This window comes from Sebastes umbrosus, chromosome 3, assembly GCF_015220745.1.
Source record: "Sebastes umbrosus isolate fSebUmb1 chromosome 3, fSebUmb1.pri, whole genome shotgun sequence".
In the NCBI taxonomy this organism is placed as follows: domain Eukaryota; kingdom Metazoa; phylum Chordata; class Actinopteri; order Perciformes; family Sebastidae; genus Sebastes; species Sebastes umbrosus.
The window spans coordinates 9,681,267-9,706,495 of NC_051271.1; the positions used below are offsets into that span (position 1 = coordinate 9,681,267).

The following is a 25,229-nucleotide window of genomic DNA, read 5'->3' on the forward strand; positions in this document are numbered from 1 at the left end:
TAATCAGGGGTGGAAGTAACAAATTACATTTACTCTCGTTACAGTAACAGATTTGTTTTTTTGTGTAGGCCTACTTTTTGTATTTTAAAAAATCTGTAATTTTACATTTACTTTTTTTAAGTCGCTACATATCAAAAGTCACACATGAAAAAGTCCTGATAAACTGTGTGAGAATGAAGCAGAAGAGAGGAGATGAATCAGCAGCTGCAGGTGTGTCTCAGGTGTGTCTGTGCTAGCTCCGCCTCCAGAGAGGTGACGCACACGGAAATGATACTTCATAAATGTTTCCGTTCACGGTCACAGTTCACAGGCTGCACACTTCAAACACAATCACATTAAGGATCATATGTTGTGTGGTAATAATAAGCATCAGCTATTGTACCTCGGCATAGTTAACAAACCAGTATTTTGATGATAAGTGACCCACCCAAGATGTTCATCACCTGTATACAGTCGGAGCACGTTGGTCCTGGATTTCGGCGCCGTTCAGACAGGTGAGTTCTCTTCTATCTCCATGACAACAACACACTGCTGAACTCTCAAGATGACAACCTCAACAGCATCCACTTTGTTGCCTAGCAACGCAGTTAAAGCGTGCACGCGGTGGAGTTGTTTAATGATGGGGATGTTTATTTCTTCTTCTGTTGATTCTAAAAGAAGTTTCAAGCTCCATTGTGTCTATAGCTCTTATTATTTGCCTTATTATTTTATTGATTGTTGTCTGGTTGATTCCTGTGAGGCTACACTTGATAATTTATAATCAGTTTTATGCACACTACAGAGTGCCTGTCTGTTGGTTTGGACATAAGGGAACTTGTTGCTGATGTTGTTCCACTTGTGTAAAACTTGACATTTAATCCTATATCTGGTATATTTTGTTGTACTTTGTACTTTGTACTACTAACTTTTTTACAGCTTTTTAACTAACATGTTTTGCACTATGAAACTTTGATGCTGGAAACTTGAATTTCCCTCGGGATCAATAAAGTTACTATCTATCTATCTATCCATCTATCTAAAGATATAACTTGACAGTACTTTTACTTGAGTACAATATTCTAGTACTCTTTCCACCCCTGCGTTGTACTTTACATGAGTATTTACACCCCCAACTTCATTTATTTTACAACATTAGTAAGTAACTTTGCAGATTCAGATTAGTAATAGTTTACAAAATATAAATCAACTAATAATTAATGATGTATTATTATAGATTAAGCTACCTGGAAGTGTATAAAGTGAATTAGCTCCACCTTTATTAACAGAAATATTAGTGATGCTTACACATGATGAAAGCATCAATATTTATAATCCAGTGATATATATTATTCTGCATAATGAGTACTTTTTACTTTTGGTACTTGAAGTATATTTTGTAGCTGATACTAGGGATGCACCGATCTAACTTTTTCAGTCGCAATACCGTTTCTGATACCTGGACTTTAGGTACCGGTCCGATACCGGTGTTTAATTAATAAGCTGTATTATTAATTTATATTACCACAATTACTGTAAAACTGGGTAAAACAAAATGTAACATATAAATAATTGCTATTTATTATTAAAATAATAAATTGTATACCAGCAACTGCTCAAAATTTAAACAGGAATTAAAATTACAGTATATAATATATTGTATATAAACATAAAATTGAAGTGAATAGATCAACCCCATTGTCACCGATAACTGATCCACCTATTTGAGTCAGTATCGGCCTGATATCCGACCCGGTATCGGTGCATCCCTAGCTGATACCTTTACTTAACTAAGATTTTGAATGCAGAGTTTTGTTTAGAGCATTTTTACACTGTGGTATTGCTATTCTTAATTAAAAGACGAGAGAGTACTTCTTCCACCACTGAAAACATGTGCAACAGTCCTCCCTAAATCAGCTGCCCGGGAAAAATCCAGCACACTTTTTTCCAGGGCTGGTATTGTCACAGTAATGTCAGCAAACAGTTATATTCATCTTCAGGGTGTCACATCACTCACTATTTTATATTTACTGGTGTTGTTTATGGCTCCCTTGTTAAAAGTACCATTATTAATCTGTCATTCTGGAGTTTGGCTTTAACTATTCAGCCCATACTGATAATATGTGGTGACAAGATGTTGTGTTAATCTGTTAACATATTCACACATTACTTATGTTATTGTTTAAAATACACATTGCTAGCATTGCTTTTATAAATCTAACATCTGATAGTTATTGTGATCAGCTCACACTGAGATTTCCACATACTAAACACTTTGAGGATACATAAATGTTCCCGCCTAAACGTTTGACAAACACGGCAAAACATATGGATGTGTTGAGAAATCGTGCTGACAGAGAGCAGTCTTTGGAGCGCAATAAGAGGATGTCAAATAAGGAACAGCAAAGTAAAACCCACTTTATTTCTGTCTGGTGCAAGTGTGTCACAATGTCGGGGTGGGAACATCGGCCCTGCTTCTCTGACAATAGAATTAAAAACTGCTGCAACTTCGATTTATAGATGCATTACGGGCACTTCTCTGCAGAGTATTCTATCGTAGAGTTGAAGTACTCTTAAGTCACCATAATTGTGCTGGGGCAATACATGTACATTTATGAGGCTGCACTTAGACTGAAACAAAAATCTTGTTTTTTAATCCTCTTGTGAGAGATTTAACATTTTTATGAGTCTACAGAGGGCGAATTAAAAATCCTGAATTTCTTGACTGAGAAAAGATTATTAGATTTTTGTTAGGGCTGCACGATTTAGAAAAAATATCTAAAATATCTTGCAATTGTGATGTGATTTGCAATACTAGAGAGAATTATTTTTTGATGAATTTTTACATAATTATTTACATTTTAATTGAAAAACATATTTAAATGATTACGGTGTGATTTATTGCAGGGATCCGTATCAAACACAGATGTTTTTTTTTAAAGTCTGTTGAGTAGGATGTGTAGGCCAGGACATCTCTGCAGCACCACAATATTTAATTTAAAATGGTATTTTGACACACATTTCACCTTTAACAAATACTGCAATTTCCTCCTCATCCTGCGATTTGAAAATTGCAGTAGGCCATATTGCGATTTCGATAAAATTTCTATTAATTGTGCAGCCCTACTTTTTGTTAATGACACATTGAAATCAAAACAGACCATCTCATTAGATTCCCAGAATCCTTTTTTGTTGTTATGGATCCACATTGTTTGACATTGAGGTGTTTAACAAAGGAACATTGTGACCTTGTGATGTTTCATGCCTCTCAACTTGCCCAGCAGCACAGTTCAGTATTTTCCTAAAACACAGAGCCTCACGCTCAATGTTTGCACGTCACTGGAAAAGACAGTTAAAACTACAAAAATGTCTCAGAAAATCCATCTCCTACTTATTTCAGGGAGTTGAAGAGAGAATCCCACTGACTCCTCAAACACTTTTGGTCTCTGGGGATGATTGTGTGTCCCGTCCTGTCCGTCAGTGTGACATTTACACCTCTTTGTTTGCCGTCTTTTGGTGTCACCGCTCATCATTTGTAGTTGCCACCATCCTTATCTGACCCTTGGCCTTTCCCAGAATGCCATGGGTCACCAAAGACGTCTTAGCCCCAAAGCTTTCCTCACTGTCCGTGTCGCCATAGCAACTGGATGTTGCTGGGGAGCTAGCCAGAGCAATGACCGAGTCAGTCGAGTCTCTGACTCTGTGGACTGTCGCGGGTCGGGCTGAGGATGGCAGGGCGGCGTGGGACGGAGGAGGGGTGTCGCACTGAAAAAGAAGGTTCCGTTTGTTACCGTCCAAACTGGCCGCGCTGCTCTCGTCCTCGTCCTCAGCCGAGTCCCCGCTCTTGTCCTGCGCCTGGTCGTTGAGCAGAGTGACCAGGAAGTTGATGTACTTCACAGCAAGACGGAGGATTTCGTTCTTGCTGAGCTTCTTGTCGGGCGGGTGCGTGGGAATGAGTTTTCTCAGCTCGGAGAACGCCCCGTTCACATTCTGCTGCCTCCAGCGCTCGCGGCTGTTGGTGAAGACACGGCGAGCGATTTTCTGAGGAGGGCCTCCTAGACACACATAATCACTGTCTGAGTGTGCAGGGCCTTAAAGGACATAAGAAGAAGTTAATACATATTATTATCGTCAACAAATCCCATAAAAAAGACTAAAACTAACAATGAAATGATTCTACTGACAAGTATTGGGTAGCAGGGCTGCAACTAGCAATTATTTTCATTCTCGATTTGTTGTTTGGTCTATAAAATGTTAGAAAATGGTGAAAATTTTTCAAAAACCTCAAAAGATATTAAATTTACTGTCATAGAGGAGTAAAGAAACCAGAAAATATTCACATTTAAGGAGCTGGAATCAGAGAATTTTAACTATTTTTTAAAAAAAATTACTCTTAAAGATTAATGGATTATCAAAATAGTTGCCGATTATTTTAATAGTTGACTACTAATCGATTAATCAGCTCTATTATGTAGCCAGAACATGATATATATTATTGCCATATTTAAAAAACTATAAAACACTTCAATGAGCCACACTGTTGCACTGGGACATCTTCATCATTATGGTGAACACACTTTAGTCTATTTTGAGTCAATCCTGCCTAAACTGCTTTGCTACTGTAAATACTCGCTAGAGCACCGAATTTGTATTAATCCACCAAGGAAAATAGTCCCCCAAAAATGCACCTTTTACCCTTATTTAAGTAACATTTGCTAAAAACTACAGCGCCCTGCCATTTTAGGGAATTATTTAACCTTTTAAAAACATCTAAATATGTATCTATGACCCATTTAAAAACAAATAAAAACATTTGTGTCTTCAGTAAGAACAACTGGGCTTGGGGCTGAAAGTCACAGACAGGTTAAAGGAACAATATGTAGCATTGACAGTTAGCATTTAAAATGGGTAACAGCAGTCCAAATGCAAAACATTGGAGCCGTGGCCCGTCCGCTCCTCTGGGGTGACTGATAGCAGTTAGTGCATGTTTTCGCAATATGAGGGTTACCTTCTAGACACGACCGTGTTAGCCTTTGGCCAGCAGCAGTAGTTGGAATCACTTCACCGGCTGTGTGTCTCAAATTCTCGCTGCCTTGATGACCATAGAGATATGTGTCGAGGCTTTTCATGTCGGGTAGAATCTAATGTTATGTTATCTCTGTTGATCCAGTCTGTTTGCTTGATTCCGTGGCTGCAGAAGGATGTGTTTGGGTGCCAGTTTGTTTCATATGTGGCAGCGGGGTGTTGAAATGGGCAGGACAAGATCACACCGGACAAGATAAAAACAGACGTTCCGGACGTTCCGAACATACTGGCTGTAGCATTGTTGTCAGAAAAGCCAGTATTTCATTTTAGCATGTTCCTTTAATCTGTGATGACATATCATGGTCATTTTATGATTTATTACGGTAAATATATAACCTATTGGTCCTTTAAGGAAGTAGGAAAGTACTGAGAGACGTACTGACACATCAGACTAGTTGACAATAAGAAAAATACCAGAATATCGGCAACCGTATCTTTTAAATACATTAGATATTAACCTTCTCCATGATGTGAGCAGCGATTCCATCAGTACAATTCCAAACATGCAAACATTCACATATAGTAACCATGGCTGTGTCAATATTGACGTGTGATTTTTTTATTTGGTCTCACAGGAACTCACAATCATTGATCTCCACCTCAAAGTGTGACGAGGGTCTTCTCTTGATCCGGCTGCTGTTGATGACACCATAGTTTCCTCCTGAGGGACCCAGGTAAGAACTAGAGATAAAAACACAGCAACATGTGTGAAAATGTGACATTTTTGTGTATAACCGCCGTCACAATCAAGTGCAGAGAAATATAAAAAAGAAGGTTTACAATGTGAAGTCGTTCCAGCATCTCTTCTTTTAAAACGAAAGAAATGTTGGAGGCTGGATGGAGAAATCAAGAAGCTGGTGGAGGCCATTATCTGCGGTGTGATTATGTCGGTGGCGTTGATTGAGTGTGCATGCAGAGTTTTCGCCCGGTCTCATTAAGTCTGGTTACTAGCTGATTCTACTTCAAGGGGATGAAATGGATCAATGTTTTCTGCTACAAACAGACCAGAGAGAAGTGAGGAGGGAATCTTATTCCCAGACCTGCGTGACAGATGGTGAAACCTTAGATGTAGAAAAAAAGTCCCACTTTTTTACATAGCTGATGCTCCGTTGTTACAGAAAGAAACTGTGAGGAAAATCCTTTTTGGAGTAGAGAATAGATGAACAGTAGGAGGGCTTTGACAATGTCTGCAAACGAAGGCCTTTCATGAGTGTAAGCAAAGAGTTGCCAACTCTACGAGCCCCAAAAAGAGTTCTGTTTTTTCAGTTCAGCGACTAAATTTAGCTGCAATTAAAAGTAGACGTATAGTTTCAAAAGTGATATCAGGTTTTTGGTACTAAACGTTACACAAAAAATATTACATGATGCAACTTGTGTTCAGCGACCAAATGTCCTGATGAGTAAATTTAGCGTGAGAAATGTGAGCTCTCTTCATAACAGCACACATCCTGCTGTCAATTCTTCATAACCGTACAGCGTAGCCACAATTAATCACAATGGGAAGTCGTGAAATCCCAGCAGTTGAGGTTTCATGTGAAACAGAATTCTTTTTATTTATTTTTTTTTGTATTGAGAGTTTCACATCTGTTTGCATGCCTGGTGAAACGGAGGTGAATGAGCATTTATGTGTGTTTTATTTGATATACTGTATGATGTTCTATAGAGGGCTGAAGTTATATTATACAATTTTACATAGCTCAAATTTCTTTACATTATTAAATGCAACCTCCAGCATGAAACTGATATTCTACCTCCACGATTATTTAAAGCAGCAGTGGGTAGAATTGGAGCAAATTTGATTAAAAAAAATAAGTTATTTTTATAAAACGGTCACTATGTCCTGACAGTAGTGCATGAGACAGATAATCTGAAAAAAATCACGTGCCTTTGTGTCCTCCGGTGCTCCTAACGGCATCTGCAAGATTTCACAGACCGGAGGAAAACAACCAATCAGAGCCGAGCTGGAATATGAATTAATATTCTGTTACTGTAATGCCCATTTTATCGCCTCAAATGTTTTCAGAAACATCTTGTAGTGTACTGTTTAGTTGTAAAATGAGAAAATTTGTGACCCGGCAGTCATGTTGAGATCAGTTGAGGAAATACCAAGCACCGCCCACCAGCTGGAGATTTAGATTTTTTAAAGCCTGAAAACAGAGCCATGAGGAGGTGCAGAAGTCTAGTTTCCTCTCAGAACACTTGAATTACAATATGCTGAAAGGTTATTATGGAATTTTTGCCCAATGATGCCAAAAATATTCTGCCTACTGACGCTTTAATACACAGTCTGCTCATAACATTTGGATATTGCATAACACGATCAGTGCTGTCTGCTAATGCTATGGTTCCCAACCTTGGGGTCAGGACCCCTCAAAGGGGTCGCAAGATGAAAAATGAGGAGTTGCAAGATGATTTACCAGATAAGAAAGACGTAAAAACACAAAATTATGTTGATTGTTTTCTGACTTTTCGCCACCCTTTTCTTGTGGAATAGAAAGTTTTGCTTCTTTAGGTGCCAAAAATGATTCAAATGAAACAATCTGAGAAGGGAAAACCACTCTGCTCAGCTGGTGAGGGTCTGATAAAGCAAAACGGTTGCTTCTGGATGAATCCATATAAGCCAAATCTCACCTGGTGAAGAATGGGTGTGCAGACAGGTACTGCTGAGGCAGCAGGGGTCCTGGAGAGAGAGCTAAAGGGCCCCCAGTAGCTCCAGAAGCTCCGGGGCTGGCCACGGGCAAACAGGCCAGCTGACTGCGGCGAAGCTCCCCGTGGGGCCCATGTAGCAGGTTGGGAATTGGGTGTAGGGCAGTCAGAGGGGTGTTGGGGAGCGGGAGAGGTGGTTTGCTGTGTCCAAGGCTGATGACTGGAATGTGTGGAGGAAGAGGAGAGGAGGATGAAGACGTAGGGAAGGAGGTTGGAGGTGGTAAAGGGTAAGAGGTGGTCTTGGCTGGCGCCGGGAGGAGCGGAGGTGGAGAGGAAAGAGTTGGGGACCCGTTGGCAAAAGCAGCAGCAGCAGCAGCAGGGGCTTTGGTGCTTTTTGGTCCTCCTCGCTTCTCCTCCTCCTCCTCCTCCTTCACCTCCTCGGTCTCCATGACGATGGGCTCAGGTGCAGCAGCTGTATCTGTGTGGTGGCTGGTTAACACCGTCGTTGTGGCGATGGGGGACTGAATCGAGCCAGCGGTGGGGACATCCGTGTGTCCCCTGTGCCCTGTCTTGTTAACAGGACGCGGGCTGCTGATGGAGTCCGCTAAAGTCTTGTTGTGGCCGGGACTGTGCTGCTCTACAGAGGCACAGGATGAGGAGGAGGATGAGGAGGATGAGGAGGAGGATGAGGGGCGAGGTAGGTTGGGGGGTGAGGCAGGTTGGCCGGTGGGGTTCAGCTTCTCCATCATCGTGGTGACGACTCTGGGGGAATACCTGTTAGTTCACTGCCCAGCGTGTGTGTCAGTGTGTCTTTATATGTGTGTGAGAGTAAACAACATGTTCATGTCCACACCTGCAGCTTGTCCTAGAGAGCCCTTTAAACCTCTCCTAACCTAGTGTCTTTTCCTTATAACCCTTTATTTCCTCGTCCTTTTGTTCAACTTTACTGCAGATTGTGCAATATTTTGCTGCTCTACCTCCTTAGAAATGTCGATTTTCCTCCGGCCAACCGGAAATCCATCAGTTGCTCTTATCGTTGCCAGTATGTGAGTCTTCTATCCGCTCAGTCCAGACTATAATGTGCCTCGGGTGGAACTGCAGCTGGCCTCTGATCCAGCCTTATTACCCATCATTCTGCTCTAAACGTCAGCCTGTATTTAATCCCTTTTAACGGAGGGCTACTTCTGTGGTGTCGTCTCTAGGAGCAGCGTGGAGCCGGGGCGGTTGTTGTTGTTGTCTGATGTGGAGTGGATGTTTCTCACAGTGCATCCTGAGCAGCAGATTCTAGGTTTTGAACGAGTCTCTGCTCTTTATGAGTCCGTCCGTTTGTCCGTCTGTCTGCCTGTCTTTGAGGATGTGCGTCAAAATCCTTTCACAATTCAAAACGTCCCAGACTCCCGAAAGACTGGATTGATATCAAAGAGTCTGGTGAACAAAAGAAAAACAAACTCAGGATAGATATTTGGTTTGTATAAAAATGTGCTCAAAGGTCATAAATGTACTAAAATGTCAGGAGAAGTTGTTGTTGGCAGTTTTGTTCGTTTGACATCTGAATTTGATTCATCACACACTACTGATGAGATGTTAAAATGCTGGATAACAAGTGAATTAACAGTTGTACTCCTTCTTCACGGAGGGAGACGTTAGTTTTTACTCTGCTCTGCGAGGCGTATATGACTCTTATGATTTCTCAGGTTTTGCAATCGCAAGTGTTCCTGTTTTGTCTTTTCTAGTGGTCATGACTTTATTTCAGACAGTTCCCTCTTTCACATCGACATACGGACGACCCTCGCAGGTAGTTTTTTTTTAATCATTTAATTTTGCAGCACTGTTATATTTACTGTCATATAGAAGAACTCTTAGAGAAGCTACACAGAAAGTTACAGATGAATATTTAAAAGATCACAGTGTGAGATACTCAGCACTGCGTGGGTATTTTAGCTGAAAACACATTTGTAAGATAATTAATTTTGCTGTGGAAGCCAAGAAACAAAGCAATTATGGCTGCACATATATTTTGTTGTAGCATATTTTAATAACGAATATTTTATACAGAATTTTTAGTCCAGCCTGTATTCTCTATCACAACTTTTGGCACATTTCTGCACAACAAGCTGTCTAATAGTTTACATTAATTCCTTAAATAAAATATCTTTGATAATTTTGACAAACCTTTATAATAATTCATTAAAATAGTCTTTATTAAAATGGTTATTTCATTAGCACTAGATTTTATATTTTTCCAATTTATGTTTTTCCTTTCTGTTGAATCTATTTATATTTTTATTATTGCTATTGTTGTGTATTTTGTATATTTACCGTAATCAGACTGGTTAGAAAACAATATTTATACATTAATTCAGCTTTCAACAGAGTAATTTGTAACAACAAACCATCTTACATGACTTTTGACATAATATTAAATTTCTATCTTCATCTATTTACCTCTAAATAGCCACATTTTATTACCAGTTTTCAACACAAACTATTTTATTAAAAGTCCATTCTGTATATGACATATGGCACATATGACAGAAACTCTAATCAGATGCTGTTTTGTTATAATTAATTAAATTATATATTTATATATATTTGTTAGAATAGAATAAAACATATTAAATAAGTACTCACAGATACATTACGACGTCCGGTGTGGCTCGTCTGTCTGTCATGCAAAATCCGTCAGAGTTTAAGTGATCTGTGAACGCACATGTTGTATCTCCTCAGTGTTTAACACCCTCCTCCTCCTCCTCCTTCTCCTCCTCCTCCTCCTCCTCCTCCTCCTCCTCCTCCTTCAGGTCGCTGTCACTCCACTACAGCCTGTCAGTGTCCGTCTGTCAATCTCTGAGGTCAGAACTGTCTGACACCACTCAAAACACTCCTCATACTCCTGTGAAGCCCTTTTAAAAATCAGTATTAATGAGAAATTAAAAACTTGAGTCCCAAATATTCACAAAGAGATTAAGTCGGATTTATATCGTCCAAACGCACATATTGTGTTTTTCGTTGTGAAGTTGCCCCTTTGAACGAAGGAAGCGTGGAGATGTTGTCTCTCCATATGTCAGTCTCACCTCTCTCTGTCTCCCTCTCTCTCTCTCTCTCTTTCACTCTCCTGTCTATCCCTTCCTTCGCTCTCTCTCTTCGCCAACAAGACACAATGCTCTAGCTGGTTGCCAGTCGGAGAGCTCTGGTACTGGCAAGTGTGAGGTGGGAGAGAGAGAGAGAGAGGGAGAGACGGGGGAGAGAGAGAGGGAACCATGTTGCAAGGAGAGTTTTCCGCTCCCTGCTGGACAAGAGGATGTGCTAGTACAATATGGTTGCTGCTGATAAGAGCCTCAAAAGCTGCCTGTGGCCTGTAGATAAGGAACCTTCACCACCCTCCCCCCCTCCACCTCCACCACCAATACCAGCACACACACTTTTCATAACACTCACACACACCAGCGGGTTCACGCTTACATGCATGTACGCACACACACTCATCACACTCTACTGGTCAGTCCCAGACTTTAAAGGGACCTGGACTGTGTCCAAGAAAATATCTGCAACTGTACTTATATCACAATATAATAAATAGACAATGGTACACACACATGCTTCTTTATACACAAATACAGTAGAGGGGATGTTCATATATAGACAACGCCAAAAGAAGCCCTTTGGGAATCACTTATCTATGTAAAGATGTCTGCTTTTAATGATTTTTACATGTTGATTATTAGCTATGAATCCCTTATGATGTGTATTTGTGGCAGCATTATAAAAAACACACAAATAATGTTCTTTTATTGTGGATTTGAGACAACTTGTTTTAATAAAGGAGGTGAAACACAAAAGAGAGGAGGATGATTCTAATTGATTGTCTTACCCTGGTTGTCATGATCTCAGTAGGTCCATTCATCAATTAGTCGATCAACACATAATGAATCTGTTCTGATAATCAAGAATTGTTTCAGTCATTTTAGTAAATTAAATATTGAAACTAAATATATTTAGGCTTTGGATTGTTGGCTGTATAAAACAAGCAATATGAAATTATAATGGGCAATCTCACTATTTTCCAACATTTTGAAAGGCTAGACAAACAATGAATCGCTCAATCAAGACAATAATAGAGCTGCAACGATTAATAGATTATTTGATTAATTGATTAATTGATTAGTTGTCAACTATTTAAGTAAAAATTCTCTGATTCCAGCTTCTGAAATGTGAATATTTTCTGGTTTCTTTACTCCTCTGTGACAATAAACTGAATATCTTTGAGTTGTGGACAAAACAAAAGACATTTGAGGACGTCATCTTGGGCTTTGGGAAACACTGATCGACATTTTTCACCATTTTCTGACATTTTACAGACCAAACAACTAATCGAGAAAATAATATAATCGACAGATTAATAAAAAATGAAAATAATTGTTAGTTGCAGCTGTAGAAAATTATATATATATATATACTGTATATACAGTATGGACTTGAGTCAGCTTTTCTGTTATGACATCAGAGCACACCTGTGTCACTGATGACCAACGCTCAAGTCGTCATCGTGGTAACTTTCCTCTCCAAGAGCTCCCAAACTTCCTTCCTAAATCTATCTCTCACCCCTCCTCCTCTGTGCTCACCCATTCCTGTTCTTCCTAAAGTCTCTCTCTCTCTCCCTCTCTGTCTGTCTGTCTGTCTGTCTCTCTCTCTCTCAACCTCAGGGTCAGCTCCTCTTTTACGTTCCCTCAGTCATTTCCTTCTTAGACAGACTGAAACACAAACATTATAAAGGCTTTACAGTTAGTGACCTTCAAGGTCCTGGGAAAGACAGAAAGCAGCGCTGAGCAACTGCTCAACAAATCTGTCATCACCGTCATCATCATCATCATGATCATCATTGTAATTTTTCTCATTGTAGTCAACATCATCATCATTATAATAGGCACTGGGTCTGAATATGCTGAATAGTACAGTCAGAGTGCAGACAGTGTCATCTATTGGTCTGTCACACTCTTTTGCGTCCGGCAGCTGTGGTTCCAGTTGGTCGCTCTCTGTGTGCCAGAATAACGTTGCAGTGGCACCGCTGAGCCTTCAGATGCTGCACGAATTTGCCTGTAACATATAAAAAGCTACACAAGGGACAGAGAGAGATCCTTTGGGATTAACTTCTCCTCTGCTTTATATGCTCCTCTTAAAAGTAACGCAAGTCAATATTGTCACATTGCTGTATTATCAGTTATACAGTTTTGGTTCTTTAAAGGTGTTTGTTTTGTGCCTGTTGCTTTTTGGGATCAATTGAAATATAAGTTTTTATTTTATTTTCTCTCTTTTTTTTTTTTAGCAAGGCATAAAAAGAAACACTAACAGAACAAAAAGAGGAAGACAAGAGCAGTGACTACAGGCCGTACAGAAACATGTCATCAGGGAATAAGAGAACAAGATTAGGTTATAGGAGTCTGTAGGGTAGATGGATTAGAAAAAAAACTGAATATAAAAACTAATAATAATACTAATTAAAATAAAATAAAATAAAAAATGTTAATACTAATTCTACATTTGCCGCCACCAAAGCTACAACTAATAACAATAATAATAAAGTGAGGAGGAATGCCACCCCGTCCACGGAATAAAATACATAAAACCTTAATAAAAATGCTTTAACATTTTTCAGTGCTTGTTTATAATTATTTGTGCCTGTTTGTTCTGCTTGGAAGTATAATAAAGAAAAATAAATACATTGTCAAAGTCAAGACAGAATGATTGAAATGGGCCCTTTAACTGTTTTGGTCCAAATATCTGAATTTATATTATAATATTTAATATATTTTAGATGGACTTCCAGGTAAAAATGGACAAAGACAAATTGGGATAAAAGCACTTCGTATGTAAATATATTTTATTATTGTTTTATTTTCAGTATATTTGTTCTATGTTCATGTGTTTATAAGCAGCACATTAAAAAATGTACTTTGAACTGTTTTGATTTTTATTTTTTTACAGCAAAAACAGACTTTAAATGAAACTGAAATAAAAACAAGTTGGGAGAAAAGCAATTTACAAGTAAATAGATTGTATTATAGTTTCATTTTCTTACATATTCTGCTGTATTTGAGTGTAGGAATAGTGGATATTACATTGAACTATTCTATAATAGTATTTTTTGTGATTATCACTGAAAATTTGTACACTTTTATAGGTGCCTGTGTCTTTTTTATTGTATTTTGGGTTCTTGGCAGCTTTATAGTTAATTAAATTAAAAAATATAAGTTTAAATTATAGCTGAGTTTGTGCTGAAAAAAGGGTAAAGACAGTTCATCAGTTGCCAAACAAAAACAAAAATAAATGCATAGAAACATGGAAACAATTATCCAAACTAAGCCTTGATTGCGGTTTTAGTTGCAAAAGCCTCCTAATTTCTTTATCTTTGTAAAGATAAAAAAAACAAATCAGTGTACATTTTGGGTTTCCCCTTCTTACTGTAAACACCTGATTCTCAAACAGTCACAGTTTTCTGGGCAGGTCCCTCAACAGAGAAAAAGACCCAGAAGACGAATGGTTGACTTTCTCATTTACGGCTCAGTGTGAACACCCAAACTGTAAACGGGGAATAATAATAGAAACAAACGATAACAGACAGCTTCCGCTTTTCCCTTGAGTGAGGAAGAAATCAAGAGAGGATTGTTTTAATCTCAGAGCCTCGCTGTCACGCCCTCCTCCTCCTGGCTATACCTCAAAATACCCAGCTCGATAAATGCAGTATCGATGGGGGAGCTGCCATTGTGCAGGAGTAAAGTGTGTGTGTGTAGCTGCGTGAAAGCCAGGGTCAGGCTATTTGTTAAAATACCCGAGAGACTTCAGTAAAAGCCAATGTAAAGGTTCTCTCTCTCTCTTTGTGTGTGCGTGTGCGTGTGCGTGTGCGTGTGTGTGTGCACCTGCAGAAACAGCATTGATCTTCTTGCTGTGCCAGGAAACGTGATATGAGGGTGAGGAGTGGAAAATGAAAAGCTTGTGGCCTGTTCGTGGTGTTAAGAAAGAACCAGCTGTTAAATTATAGTCCATAATTAATAACTGATATTACCCGGTGTCCAATCGTTACAGACACATACTGATGTTTCTTAAATGGGTAGCAGAGTTAAAGCCTATAGTTGCCAGCCTTTAAAGCTGTGAAATATCGCTGCAAAATAAATTCATTTCATTGCGTTATTGAGCAATAGCAAGCGATGACGGAGCTGATCTTTGGGCGAAACAGAGAGCCGAAGAGACCAAAATTAAAGAAGTTATCATAGCTTATTAGCTGTGTTGCACCCTCCTCTGTCGCAGTAATTGCTTCACAAAAGAGACAGTTATAAGACAGGAGACAGTGGTACAAATATGAATGAACTGTGGGAATTTTAATTGCCTTGTTAACGACGGGGCTAACAGGCTTGCTAATTGACAGCAAGCTCATTAGCTTGTTTTTCCCTCTTTAGTCAGCCTTTATTGAATGAAGTGATGTACAATCCCTGGAACAAAATGCCAGAACGTAGACAAAAGCTTGGGGAGTTATTGTTATTATGTCCGTTAATGGCTACTGTGTTGGCAGTTAGCTTGCCTGTTACAGTATTTCACCGACTAGCCTTGAGAGGGGCATTCGGCCAGGTCAGCGGATGAATTTTGCTGAGCATGCACTTTCTAAAGCGATGAGCATTTAAAGTGAGACTATTGGTGCCTTCAAATGGGGTCGTGTTTACCGTGTTTACGAGATGAGTCCATATGAACGCCCCCCTCAAGTGGAAAGTTTCTGAAAGGTCAGAGTTCATGAGTTGTTACGTGTTTATTGACGTTGTCAGAAATGGCCGAGGCCATCGAGGTTATTTTTTGGCGCATAATAAGTATTAATGTATTGTAATTTTAGTCGTATATTGTTTTACTTCGTAATTTTATAATATGTCTGAGGAAAATGTTGATATTCCCAATTTATATTCATAATATTTTATTGTTCAACACAGGCCATTTCGGTAGAATATGATAATAGAATATAAATAATTTAGTTTTACTTTTGTACGGCACTTTTTAGGCGGCCGTTTTACTGGCGTACGGTAATCTCTTTCAGTCCAAAATGGCGGCAGCGCAGCTTTACTGCTCGGCGCTGATGTTTTTGTTGATTGACTTTCACTTCTTGGCAATATACATGCTTTGATGACAATAAGTGGAGTAGGGGGGAGGGAAGGAGGTGGCAGGTAGTTGTGAGGCTGCAGCTTTCGTTAGTTTAATGTTCTGTTTTGCTTCAGTTTAATTTAGTTTTGTTGAATTTCTCAGGTTCAGTTTTTGCCCTTTGTTTCAGTAAACGTTTTATTAATAAGTACCACCTTTTTGCACTACTTCTGCTTATCAACCTGGTTCTTCAACATCCTTTTTAAAGTTTTCCGGTGCCAAGCAACAACATCTGCCCTTTTTATGGGGTGACAGTGCTACAAGTGGCCAATGTGACCACAGCTGGCACCAAAAATCAGTCGCTTTAAACTTGGCTAAATGTTTTGTAACAGTAGCACAAGTAGAGAATAGAGAGAGACGACTGACATAGAAATGTCACTTACTAGGGCTGTCCTCGACCAAAGAAATTCTTAGTCAACTAACACTCGTATAGGATTTTGTCGACTAATCGATTAGTTAATTTAATTGGCAGATCTGTAAAACTGAGTTTCTCCACAAAGAATCACACAAAAGCACCACTTTAAATCTTGTGTTTACCAGAAATGTGCTCATATGTTTTCTTTGAAATGAGTCATTCAGCATGAAAAAATCATAAAAAGTAATATTCGACTAAAGACCAAAATGACTGTTTGGTCGACTAAATGACTAAGAGGGGGCAGCCGAAAGTTAGCCTAACATTAGCCATCGTAGGCTACCAAGTTAGTGAGCAATTTCAGAAATCTCACTTTATAACACCAATACTTTTCACCCTCATAAAATACAGTGTGACCTTTAGTCATAAAAGCCTAATATGAACACACAGTGAGGACAAACACAAACACATGCAGATGCCCAAGAAAACACACGCACACACACACTCCCAAAAGTGGGCTCCATGGCCTCGTTTCCTTCACGTCACGTAAACACTATTGTGTGCCGGGCGATAGGGATCACTGGAACCTAATTGTCTGAGGCAATATTCGCAGTGCATTTCATGGAGAAAGTGACAAACAATGCTGCGAGCGCTGGCCGGGACCGACGCTCTCTCTCCTCCTCTCTGCTGCGACAGATGTCCACTCTATTTATTTTTCCTGATTGTCCTGGAGACCGGCCATCCGACGACAGAAAATGACAACAAGAAGAGTTTGAGTTTATGTGGGAGATACAGGTCACAACATGAGGATGTGTTCACACTGCCAGCCTAGAATTTGATCCTATAGTTGCATTAACATGACAGATCCACCTCATCAGGACTCAGCAGGTGTTTGATTAAACTAGAGGTGACAAAAGGAGCATGTTGCAATATTATTGACACTATATACACTCAGTCTCATACACCGTTCGTAGCTATACCTACGAAAAGTAATGCACTGTAATTCGTTTATATCCCACAAAATCAAGTAGTGTGTAATTAACGTAATCCTGAACCAGGAATTATAAATAGCGGCGAACGCCACATAGGGAGGAGGTCAGGGTCGATGGGTGGGACAAAAAACACCGTCTTGCACCCAGGAGACAGGCGTTCGTGTCCCGTGTGAAACCAGAAATCAACCTTGATTTATTTGTACCGGAAGTTACATACTTAAGTTACGCCACTTCTGGAGTTAATTTGAGCCAAACCACGATCTTTTCCTAAACCTAACTAAGTAGTTTTGTTGCCTAAACCCATGGAAGTTGTTTCCAGTGAAGATGCAAGTTTATTTTGAAAAGACTGTATGCATGTAACGAGCGGAGATTGACACGTGTTGCTGGACATTCGTAGGAAAACGAACGAAAAATGAGGAATAACTTTTTTGTAAGATATCATACGATCCGTTGTATGAGAATTTGTTGCAAATGAGTAAACAGATTTATTTTTTAGATGTTTTAAGATATTTAAATAGTAAAGATCAGAGTCTTGTAGATGAAAAAGATAGAAAACAAGCTTAGTTGATTACTTAGTGATGAAAAAAGTACCATCTGTTCAAATAAATATAAAAAAGCAGTGCAGGAGCATCACTGCAGAAACATTATCACACCACAAACATGAGCAAATACATTTGTTTTTAAAATGTTTAATTGAAGATCAGTGTCGAGCTGTTTGGACAAAATCATTGTTTTCTCGTCTGAAATGTTTTGAAAAGAAAAAGGACTATTAAGGAACTACAATTCTACAATTTCATTTAGCAGACGCTTTTGTCCAAAGCGACGTACATCTGAGAGTTAGTACAACACAAGCAAGGATCTAGATAGGAGGGAAAAACGTGAGTAAGAGCCAACAACAGCTTCAAGTGTGATCGGACACAGGTGCCGATTTTTTTATAGTTTATATTTTTTTATAGTTTGTTTTTGATTGTCATCATCAATAACAACATCAACAATGTCATCAATATCATCGTGAATATTCTAATCAACAGTAACAATATCCTCATCATCAATAACATCAATGTAATTTGGTACCTGTCTAGGTGACTATCTGCATACCTCTGCATAAATCCAATAAACTCAAATTTAAAAGAGTATTCCACCAATTTAACATTTACTCCCATAACATGGTTAGACTCTTGGTGGTTCAAATTGTTCTTCCATGTCAAAACCTGGCTAATGTAGCCTCGAGCTGCTATAGCCTCAAGCAGAGATGAGGAGCTACAGAGGTCTTTTAAACTCAGATTGTTTTTATTTTCAGACGTGCAGTCTTCAAACCGACGCTGACTAAAGGGATCACTTGAGGCAATTTATCAGACTCCTCGCAGCTGTAGCCACAAAAGGCTTTACACAACTTTTTTTTCATATTGGCAGTCGTACTACTACCCAACACCTGTACACAGACTTTGATGTGTAAAATCAGTGGAGTTCCCCTCTAAATTGAGGAGAAGCAATCATTCGTGAGTCAAGTGTATCCGCTTCATCTCAAGCAGATCAAACAAATGATTTAGCTCTTCCTCATTTCTGCCGCGTAGCATCAAGGCCCGAACACCGTGGACAAGTAGACAGCAAGGACCTTTATTTTTATCTGTTCGCTGTATAAAGTTCATGGTGATCCTGATTACTGTAACGGCACCTCGTACGGTGTCAGCCACATGTCGGCGGTCGCACATTGCTCCGTTCCCAGGATGCACCTGGCCTGGGGCGAGCGGGCGGACGTGGGGGACAGCTGTTTCCTGTGCACACTTCCTGGTTTGGCATAGCAGAGGGGAGGGGGTGGAGGAGGAGGAGGGTGGGGTGTGGAGCGGCAGGCGAAGGGGTGCTTTAAGGCCTTTTCCAAACAGGATATATCTGCCACAGCCACAGGTGTCAGGGTACCAACGCTCATCATATATACACTTAAAGAAATAAATCAAAGACTACTGATTTTAAATGGAGGGTTCGGTAGAGAGGAAAGTAGAGAAGGATAGGACAAGAAGTGTATAGAGGGAAAAGAAAGGAAGGTGGGTGAGACAGAAGGATGGAGGAGAAAGGGCTCCTTTATTGTCTCAGAATAGACTCACTCAGCTGGGAGGGAGAGAGCGGCCGGTGGGCTAATCAGAGCATAGTGGCTTCAATCAATAGCTTCCTTGATTGCACACATACTGTACATCCAACGTCAACAGCTGAACGGGAGCCAGAAAAGCAGCACGGCAGCGTGTTTTCATGAGGTTCTTCATTCAGGAGTGTAAATATACAAACCTGTGATGATGTTTCATTGCAACCGCACTTCTGCAGTAGAAAACGGCACATTACTATGTTGCTATGGCTACCAAAAAAAACAGACATACATCAAATTATATATGGGATCAGTGATGGTCACTATAGTGTCAGTGAAGAAAATATTGACTGATAGTGAGGTAAATATTGGCCTCTTTGACCCATGAGTACAGTCATTTGACTTCAAAAGAAGTTTAGATTATTCCTTACATGCTGTCTGCAGAAGCTTTTTTTATACATATTTTTGCCAAAGGCGTAAATAGACGTCCGTTTTAACTTTAGAAGTTTGGGAGAAGGCTGAGTATGAACTAGAGATGCTACATACAGTGCATTTAATGGTTATTTTTAAGATCTCAGATGGATAAACTGGAGCTTTCTTTTAGTAATTTTAGTACACAGAATTCAATCAGACATGAAGTATATATAACTGAATGCATCAATCAATAAACCCATTAGTTAAATCATTAAAATGGATAGGGATGCACCGATCCGACTTTTTCAGACCTGATAACGATAGCAATACCTGGCTTTGGGTAATCGGCCGATACCGATTACCGATCCGATACCAGTGTTTAATTAATAAGCTGTACGCCTCACTGTGTGGAAGTGACTGGGATCATTCTTCTGTAAGATAACATCAGACTTAACTTAAACATTGCTTTCCTAACTTTGTTAAATAATTACAATTTGAATGTCATCATCGTAGAAGGGCAGAAAAGATGAGCGGGGACGAAGAGATGACACAGTCTGGTCTGACTCATTTCACCCCAAAGCCTCAGTCTGACCTTTGACCCAGAAGCGTCATCACCTGCGCTGGATTACGTGCAGAACTTTACGAGTGCACTGCGGCTTTTCAAACAGCCCACTCGCATCCACTTCCAGTGTTGGCAACACAACTACAAATATTTCCATATGAGATGAGCACTGACAATAGACTGTGTGTGTGTGTGTGTGTGTGTGATAGTATGTGTGATAGTGTGTGTGTGTGTGTGTGTGTGTGTGTAGTGTACTTGTATATCTATCTTTGTGAGGACGAATTTGAGTTTTAGACCTTCAGAGTGAGGTCATTTTTACCGGTCCTCACTTCTTCAAAGGCCTGTTTGAGGGTTCAGACGTGCTTTTAAGGTTCAAGTTAGAATTAGGTTTAGGTAAGGGTACATGGATGTGTGTGTGTGTGTGTGTGTGTGTGTGTGTGTGGCCCTCGGGTCACGATGACACTGCGTGGAACAACAGCGTATTGCGTCTTCCTCTCTCATATTTCTCATCATCAGCACTGCCGCCGTACAAATTCCACTGGTGTGTTCACAGCGCGGCGGAGCGACTCGGCCCTGTTGTCAACCCCCATCCTGCAATAATAGGAAACACAGCATCACTTTTCCACTTTCTCCCTCACTTTTCACCGCTAATTCAAAATATATGAGTTCCTGTTTGGAGCTCCCTCGTTCAGGAATTGATTGTTTGTTTTGGATAAAAAGCTGCATGCAGTTTGTTTTCCTATCTAAAATGCTTTTGTTGTTCATAATGTGCTGCTGTTTTTCTGTATATGGGTGGAGGTTGGAATTTGTCATGTAGAAACAATCTCTTCTGTTTTTGCACATAATACTGTACGTGCCAATGTACAAAACTCTGCCGGGTCATCAGGAGAAATAATATCTAACTGTCACTATAATTGCCATTGACTCATTCTGAAATGTGGGGGTTACCTAAATATTTATTCCTCTTTATTCTCACTGAAATAAAATCACTTTCTTAGAAACACCTAGTACATTCACACTGTATTTATAAAACCATGATTTTAGAAATGCTGATGACATACAGTAAGTTCTGCGTTTGACATTTATGGATAATACATGTTTTCGTCTGGTTTTGATAAAATAACAATAAAGCGGCAGATTTTTGAATAAACTATTTGATTATTACCACACATTTTTTTAAACATTTTGTTTATATGAAAATGTTACAAAAACATGCATGCAATAGCAGGCCCCTTTGTCAAGGTATATTATGCAATGTTCATTTTATCTCATCAGGCACATATGGCATATTTGACCATTTAGTTTCAACTTCAACGAAGGGGAATAAACCTCTCAGTTGGCCTGTTACGTTTCCTTCGGTTCTCCTACAGGATCGGACTTAACTGCAGTCGAGGCCTGAATTTCAAAGTTGACTTTGATGTAGTACACCGCCCTATTTCAGCAAATAAATTCCTATCAAAATTAAAAGTTACACATGGTAACAGTTTGCAATGACAGAGCACATGGGTAGGCTAAATAACAGAAACACCTGTCAGTATAATTCAATACAGTGCAACGGCACCACAAACTGCAGCCTCCATCAGGATCATCCAGTTGTCCATCAACACCTCTCCAAAACAGTTTCAACAAAAACTGAACATGATAACCTTCATGAAAGTAGGGTTTATTGTCGGACTGTTGAATTAGACCGCATTAGTTTTAGCTTCTTGCATCTAAAAAACTGGCAACTCCGTGTATAAAACAGTGCAATTGTTGTCTCATGCATTGTCCTGTATGTCTACTGTGCAAATTTGATTGTTTTGTGTTTTGGTTGGCTCTCCACTAGGTGGTGACAAAGACTAGATATTAAATTTGTAACTTTCAAGCCACTAGTTTGATTATTTAAAGGGACATTTTGACAACCATGTCTCTGTCTTTTAGTCATAGTATGGCATGCTTATATTCACCATGACCCCTGCCATTATGTCATCTGTATTTGTTATGAAAATGAGATGACATAAAAAAAAACACAAAAGTCAAACCACAGTGTAAAATGTATTTACTTATTTATACTGTGGTTATTCAGTATATTGTATGTGTTTGTAGCACATATTTGTACATATTTCTTATATTTCTAATTTCTTATTCTTATTTTTCTTATTATATTTCTATTTCTATAGATATATTATAGCATTATGTACTGTACATAATTTAATCCTTTATTTCTATTTTCTTACATTCTTTATGCTTTTATATAAGAGCAACTGTAACGTCCCAATTTCCCCCCCGGGGATCAATAAAGTATTTCTGATTCTGATATGATCAGACGTACAGTTTAAGTGGACAAAAGTTGTCCTGCAATATACAATGACGACATGATAGTGTATAGACATGTCAATGCACACCATTTCCCCAAAGAAATGGTTGAAAATTGGTGGTGCTCCTTTATGTTTGGACACTTTGATTTTGAAATTGTAGCCTGTAAATTAAGATTTTAACTGGATTTCTAGACTGAAATTTTCTCCATTTTCTTCCGAGGTGAAAAAACCTCAACTCACCGGCCTCAAACGAATCTCAACAAGTGCTTTCACTGTCTGAAAGGAAAGAGCAAGACACTGTTGTTTTCTGTCCATATTCCCATATATCAACTTGTGCTGTTTGTAAAATGTAAAAACAATAACCGCTGTTATATTTGCTATCAATGCAACAGGCTGCTCTAATTCTCCAAGATGATGACAGGTCTGATGGGCCAAATTATTTTTTGTATTATTGCGGTCAGTGTAATTTTTTTCACTAAAAATTATTAATAATTAAGAAAAAACAATTATAAGCTGGCAAGAATTTGATAATTTATTTTTTTATATTTATTTTACCTTTATTTAACCAGATAAGTCAATTGAGAATTCTCATTTACAATGACGACCTGGCCAAGAAGCAGCGACAGAAAGCAAGTCGATAAAAGACATTAGAACACAGAACATAAATACGACTACTGCAATAAAACATTAGACAAAATTAAAACTAAAAAAACATTTAAAACTCAATAATAATTAATATGTTTATGTGTTATCAGAAACATAAAACTAATGAATTATGTTTTGTTCACAAAATAGTTGTACTGTTCATTTCCATTTGTCCGCATTTTATTATTGCTTATGCGTAAATGTAAGTACGGTTATTTTGTTGGCACGACGCTAATGCACACGCACACATACACACACACACACACACACACTAGCGCTCTGCTGGTGGGCCCGCTCAGTGTGTGGGTGGTCTGGACCAGGTGGAGGAGAGAGGGATTAACACCAGGCCGGCCTAAAGGGGGAAAAGTACAGAGGGAGAGAAAACAAGAGATGGAGGAGAGATGGACATCTGTCCTCCAGATGTGCTGTTCCAACATACGGAGGTGGTTTATGAAATAGAGAGAAGGGAATGAAAAGGCTTTTGGTCACGAGGCTCAGTGACAACTGGATGCATTGTGACTGAAATAGCATTCAACCTCCCTCTCCTTCTTCCTTAATCACTCTCTCTAGACTTTCTCCATGTGTGTGTGTGCGTGTGTTTGCTCTGGTTGTCTGTCATTTGGTTAGAAACATAACACAAACACACACACACACATCCGTTCTCTTTCCATCTCTTCTTCCGTTCCCGGAGGAACTTGTGCAGGCTGCTTTTATACAGTATAAACTGATGATGACCACCTGTCAAAACATGTCCACTTACTGTGTGTGTGTGTTTAGGAGGGTGCTGATGAGACTGAGACAGGTTGAACTTACAGAGGAACAAAGGACTGATTTTAATACAGATTTTAGCGTTAAAAAATAAATAAAGTAGAACGCTTTATACACTTGTCCACCTACAAATACTACAAACGTGCAACTACTTACTTCTTTAGCTTTTTTATATCTATAATTTTGAATCAGTGGATTTGTTCAATTCTTTCTTTTACTTTTACTCTAATTTATATTTTATATGACAAATAAAACCTTTGAATCTTGTAAATAAATAAATAAACGTCCTAGCTTTTCCAGAGCTTTCTGTTGATAAATGAGAACTGAAACAAAAGCTAGAAAGTGGAACTTTTAATTCTTCTTTGTTGTCAAAAATACTCAACAACCAACTTTAATTAAATTACTGAACAATAAAATAAATCGTAGTTTAAAGTTGTACTTAATGTAAAAAATAATTGCACTTCTTAAATCAGTTTCTACATTTAATTGTGAATAAATAGATATCATACCGCAAAGAATACAAAGGAGACGGACATTTATTGAGGACACACTTCAACCATCATCTATTTACAGTAAACCATGTTTGAAGACACAGTTATTCCTTCCTAGTGTCACACAAACCCTTCCTCTAGCTTTTCCTCATTACCAAGATCAGTAAACATTTTATTTGTTGTTTACAAAAACAACGTAATCGCAAGATCAACTCAGGACAACATACATGTGGTTCAGCTGGAAAAAGAAAAATCATATTACAGTTTGTTCATTTTTTACTTATAAGATGTCCTTGAGCTTTTAATCTGTCAACTGTTGTTTTCAAGGTCAAGAATAGACGTTCAATCAAAATTTTGAAGCTATCATGGACAAAAGGTTGTTTAAGTGCTCAGAAAAAATTGGAAATGTGAACATTTGCAATTACAACTGGGCAAACTTTCTTCAGGAAGATGGTGAGATACGATTGAAAGCTCCAGAACCGCTTCTGTAATAAACACAATAATGTTAGTGTTCCTTTTCCAGCGAAACCACATTTTTGCCATTGAATGTTGATGTGTTGAGACTAGCAAACAGGTTACAGATGACTCAAATAAAACATTGATTACAACCCTACATAACCTATAAATATGTCACATTTTTCCGCCGTCACCTCTCAATATCTGCAGTCAGATTTCTGCATTTGGTCGGCACACAAAATGTTACATGACACACTGCTCCTTTGAGGTTCAGCTTTGATTGAACATCTTTTTTT

At 38.9% G+C, this 25,229-nt stretch overlaps 2 protein-coding genes across 3 annotated transcripts in view; one reads left to right on the top strand and one right to left on the bottom strand.

Annotated features, from left to right (window-relative positions):
- Positions 1 to 26: 26 nt before the first annotated feature.
- The window catches only part of LOC119484761 (sialidase-4-like), a 38,517-nt gene continuing 13,314 nt past the window's right edge, over positions 27 to 25,229 (top strand). Inside the window, exons 1-3 of one of the 2 annotated variants that reach the window (XR_005206109.1) lie at positions 27 to 494; positions 5,637 to 5,735; positions 10,506 to 11,531. The gene's annotated coding sequence lies outside the window, so the exon portion shown is untranslated. Of the gene's footprint in view, positions 495 to 5,636; positions 5,736 to 10,505; positions 11,532 to 25,229 lie in introns of those variants that run through there. The other variant, XM_037763837.1, reaches the window with a different exon arrangement.
- Positions 2,370 to 10,487, bottom strand: lyl1 (LYL1 basic helix-loop-helix family member). Its single transcript, XM_037763824.1, has 4 exons — positions 10,339 to 10,487; positions 7,693 to 9,132; positions 5,645 to 5,742; positions 2,370 to 4,067 (listed from the first exon to the last, which is right to left on the bottom strand). Exons 2-4 carry the CDS (start codon positions 8,454 to 8,456, stop codon positions 3,496 to 3,498), a joined length of 1,434 nt encoding a protein of 477 aa, XP_037619752.1. The 5' UTR covers positions 8,457 to 9,132; positions 10,339 to 10,487; the 3' UTR covers positions 2,370 to 3,495.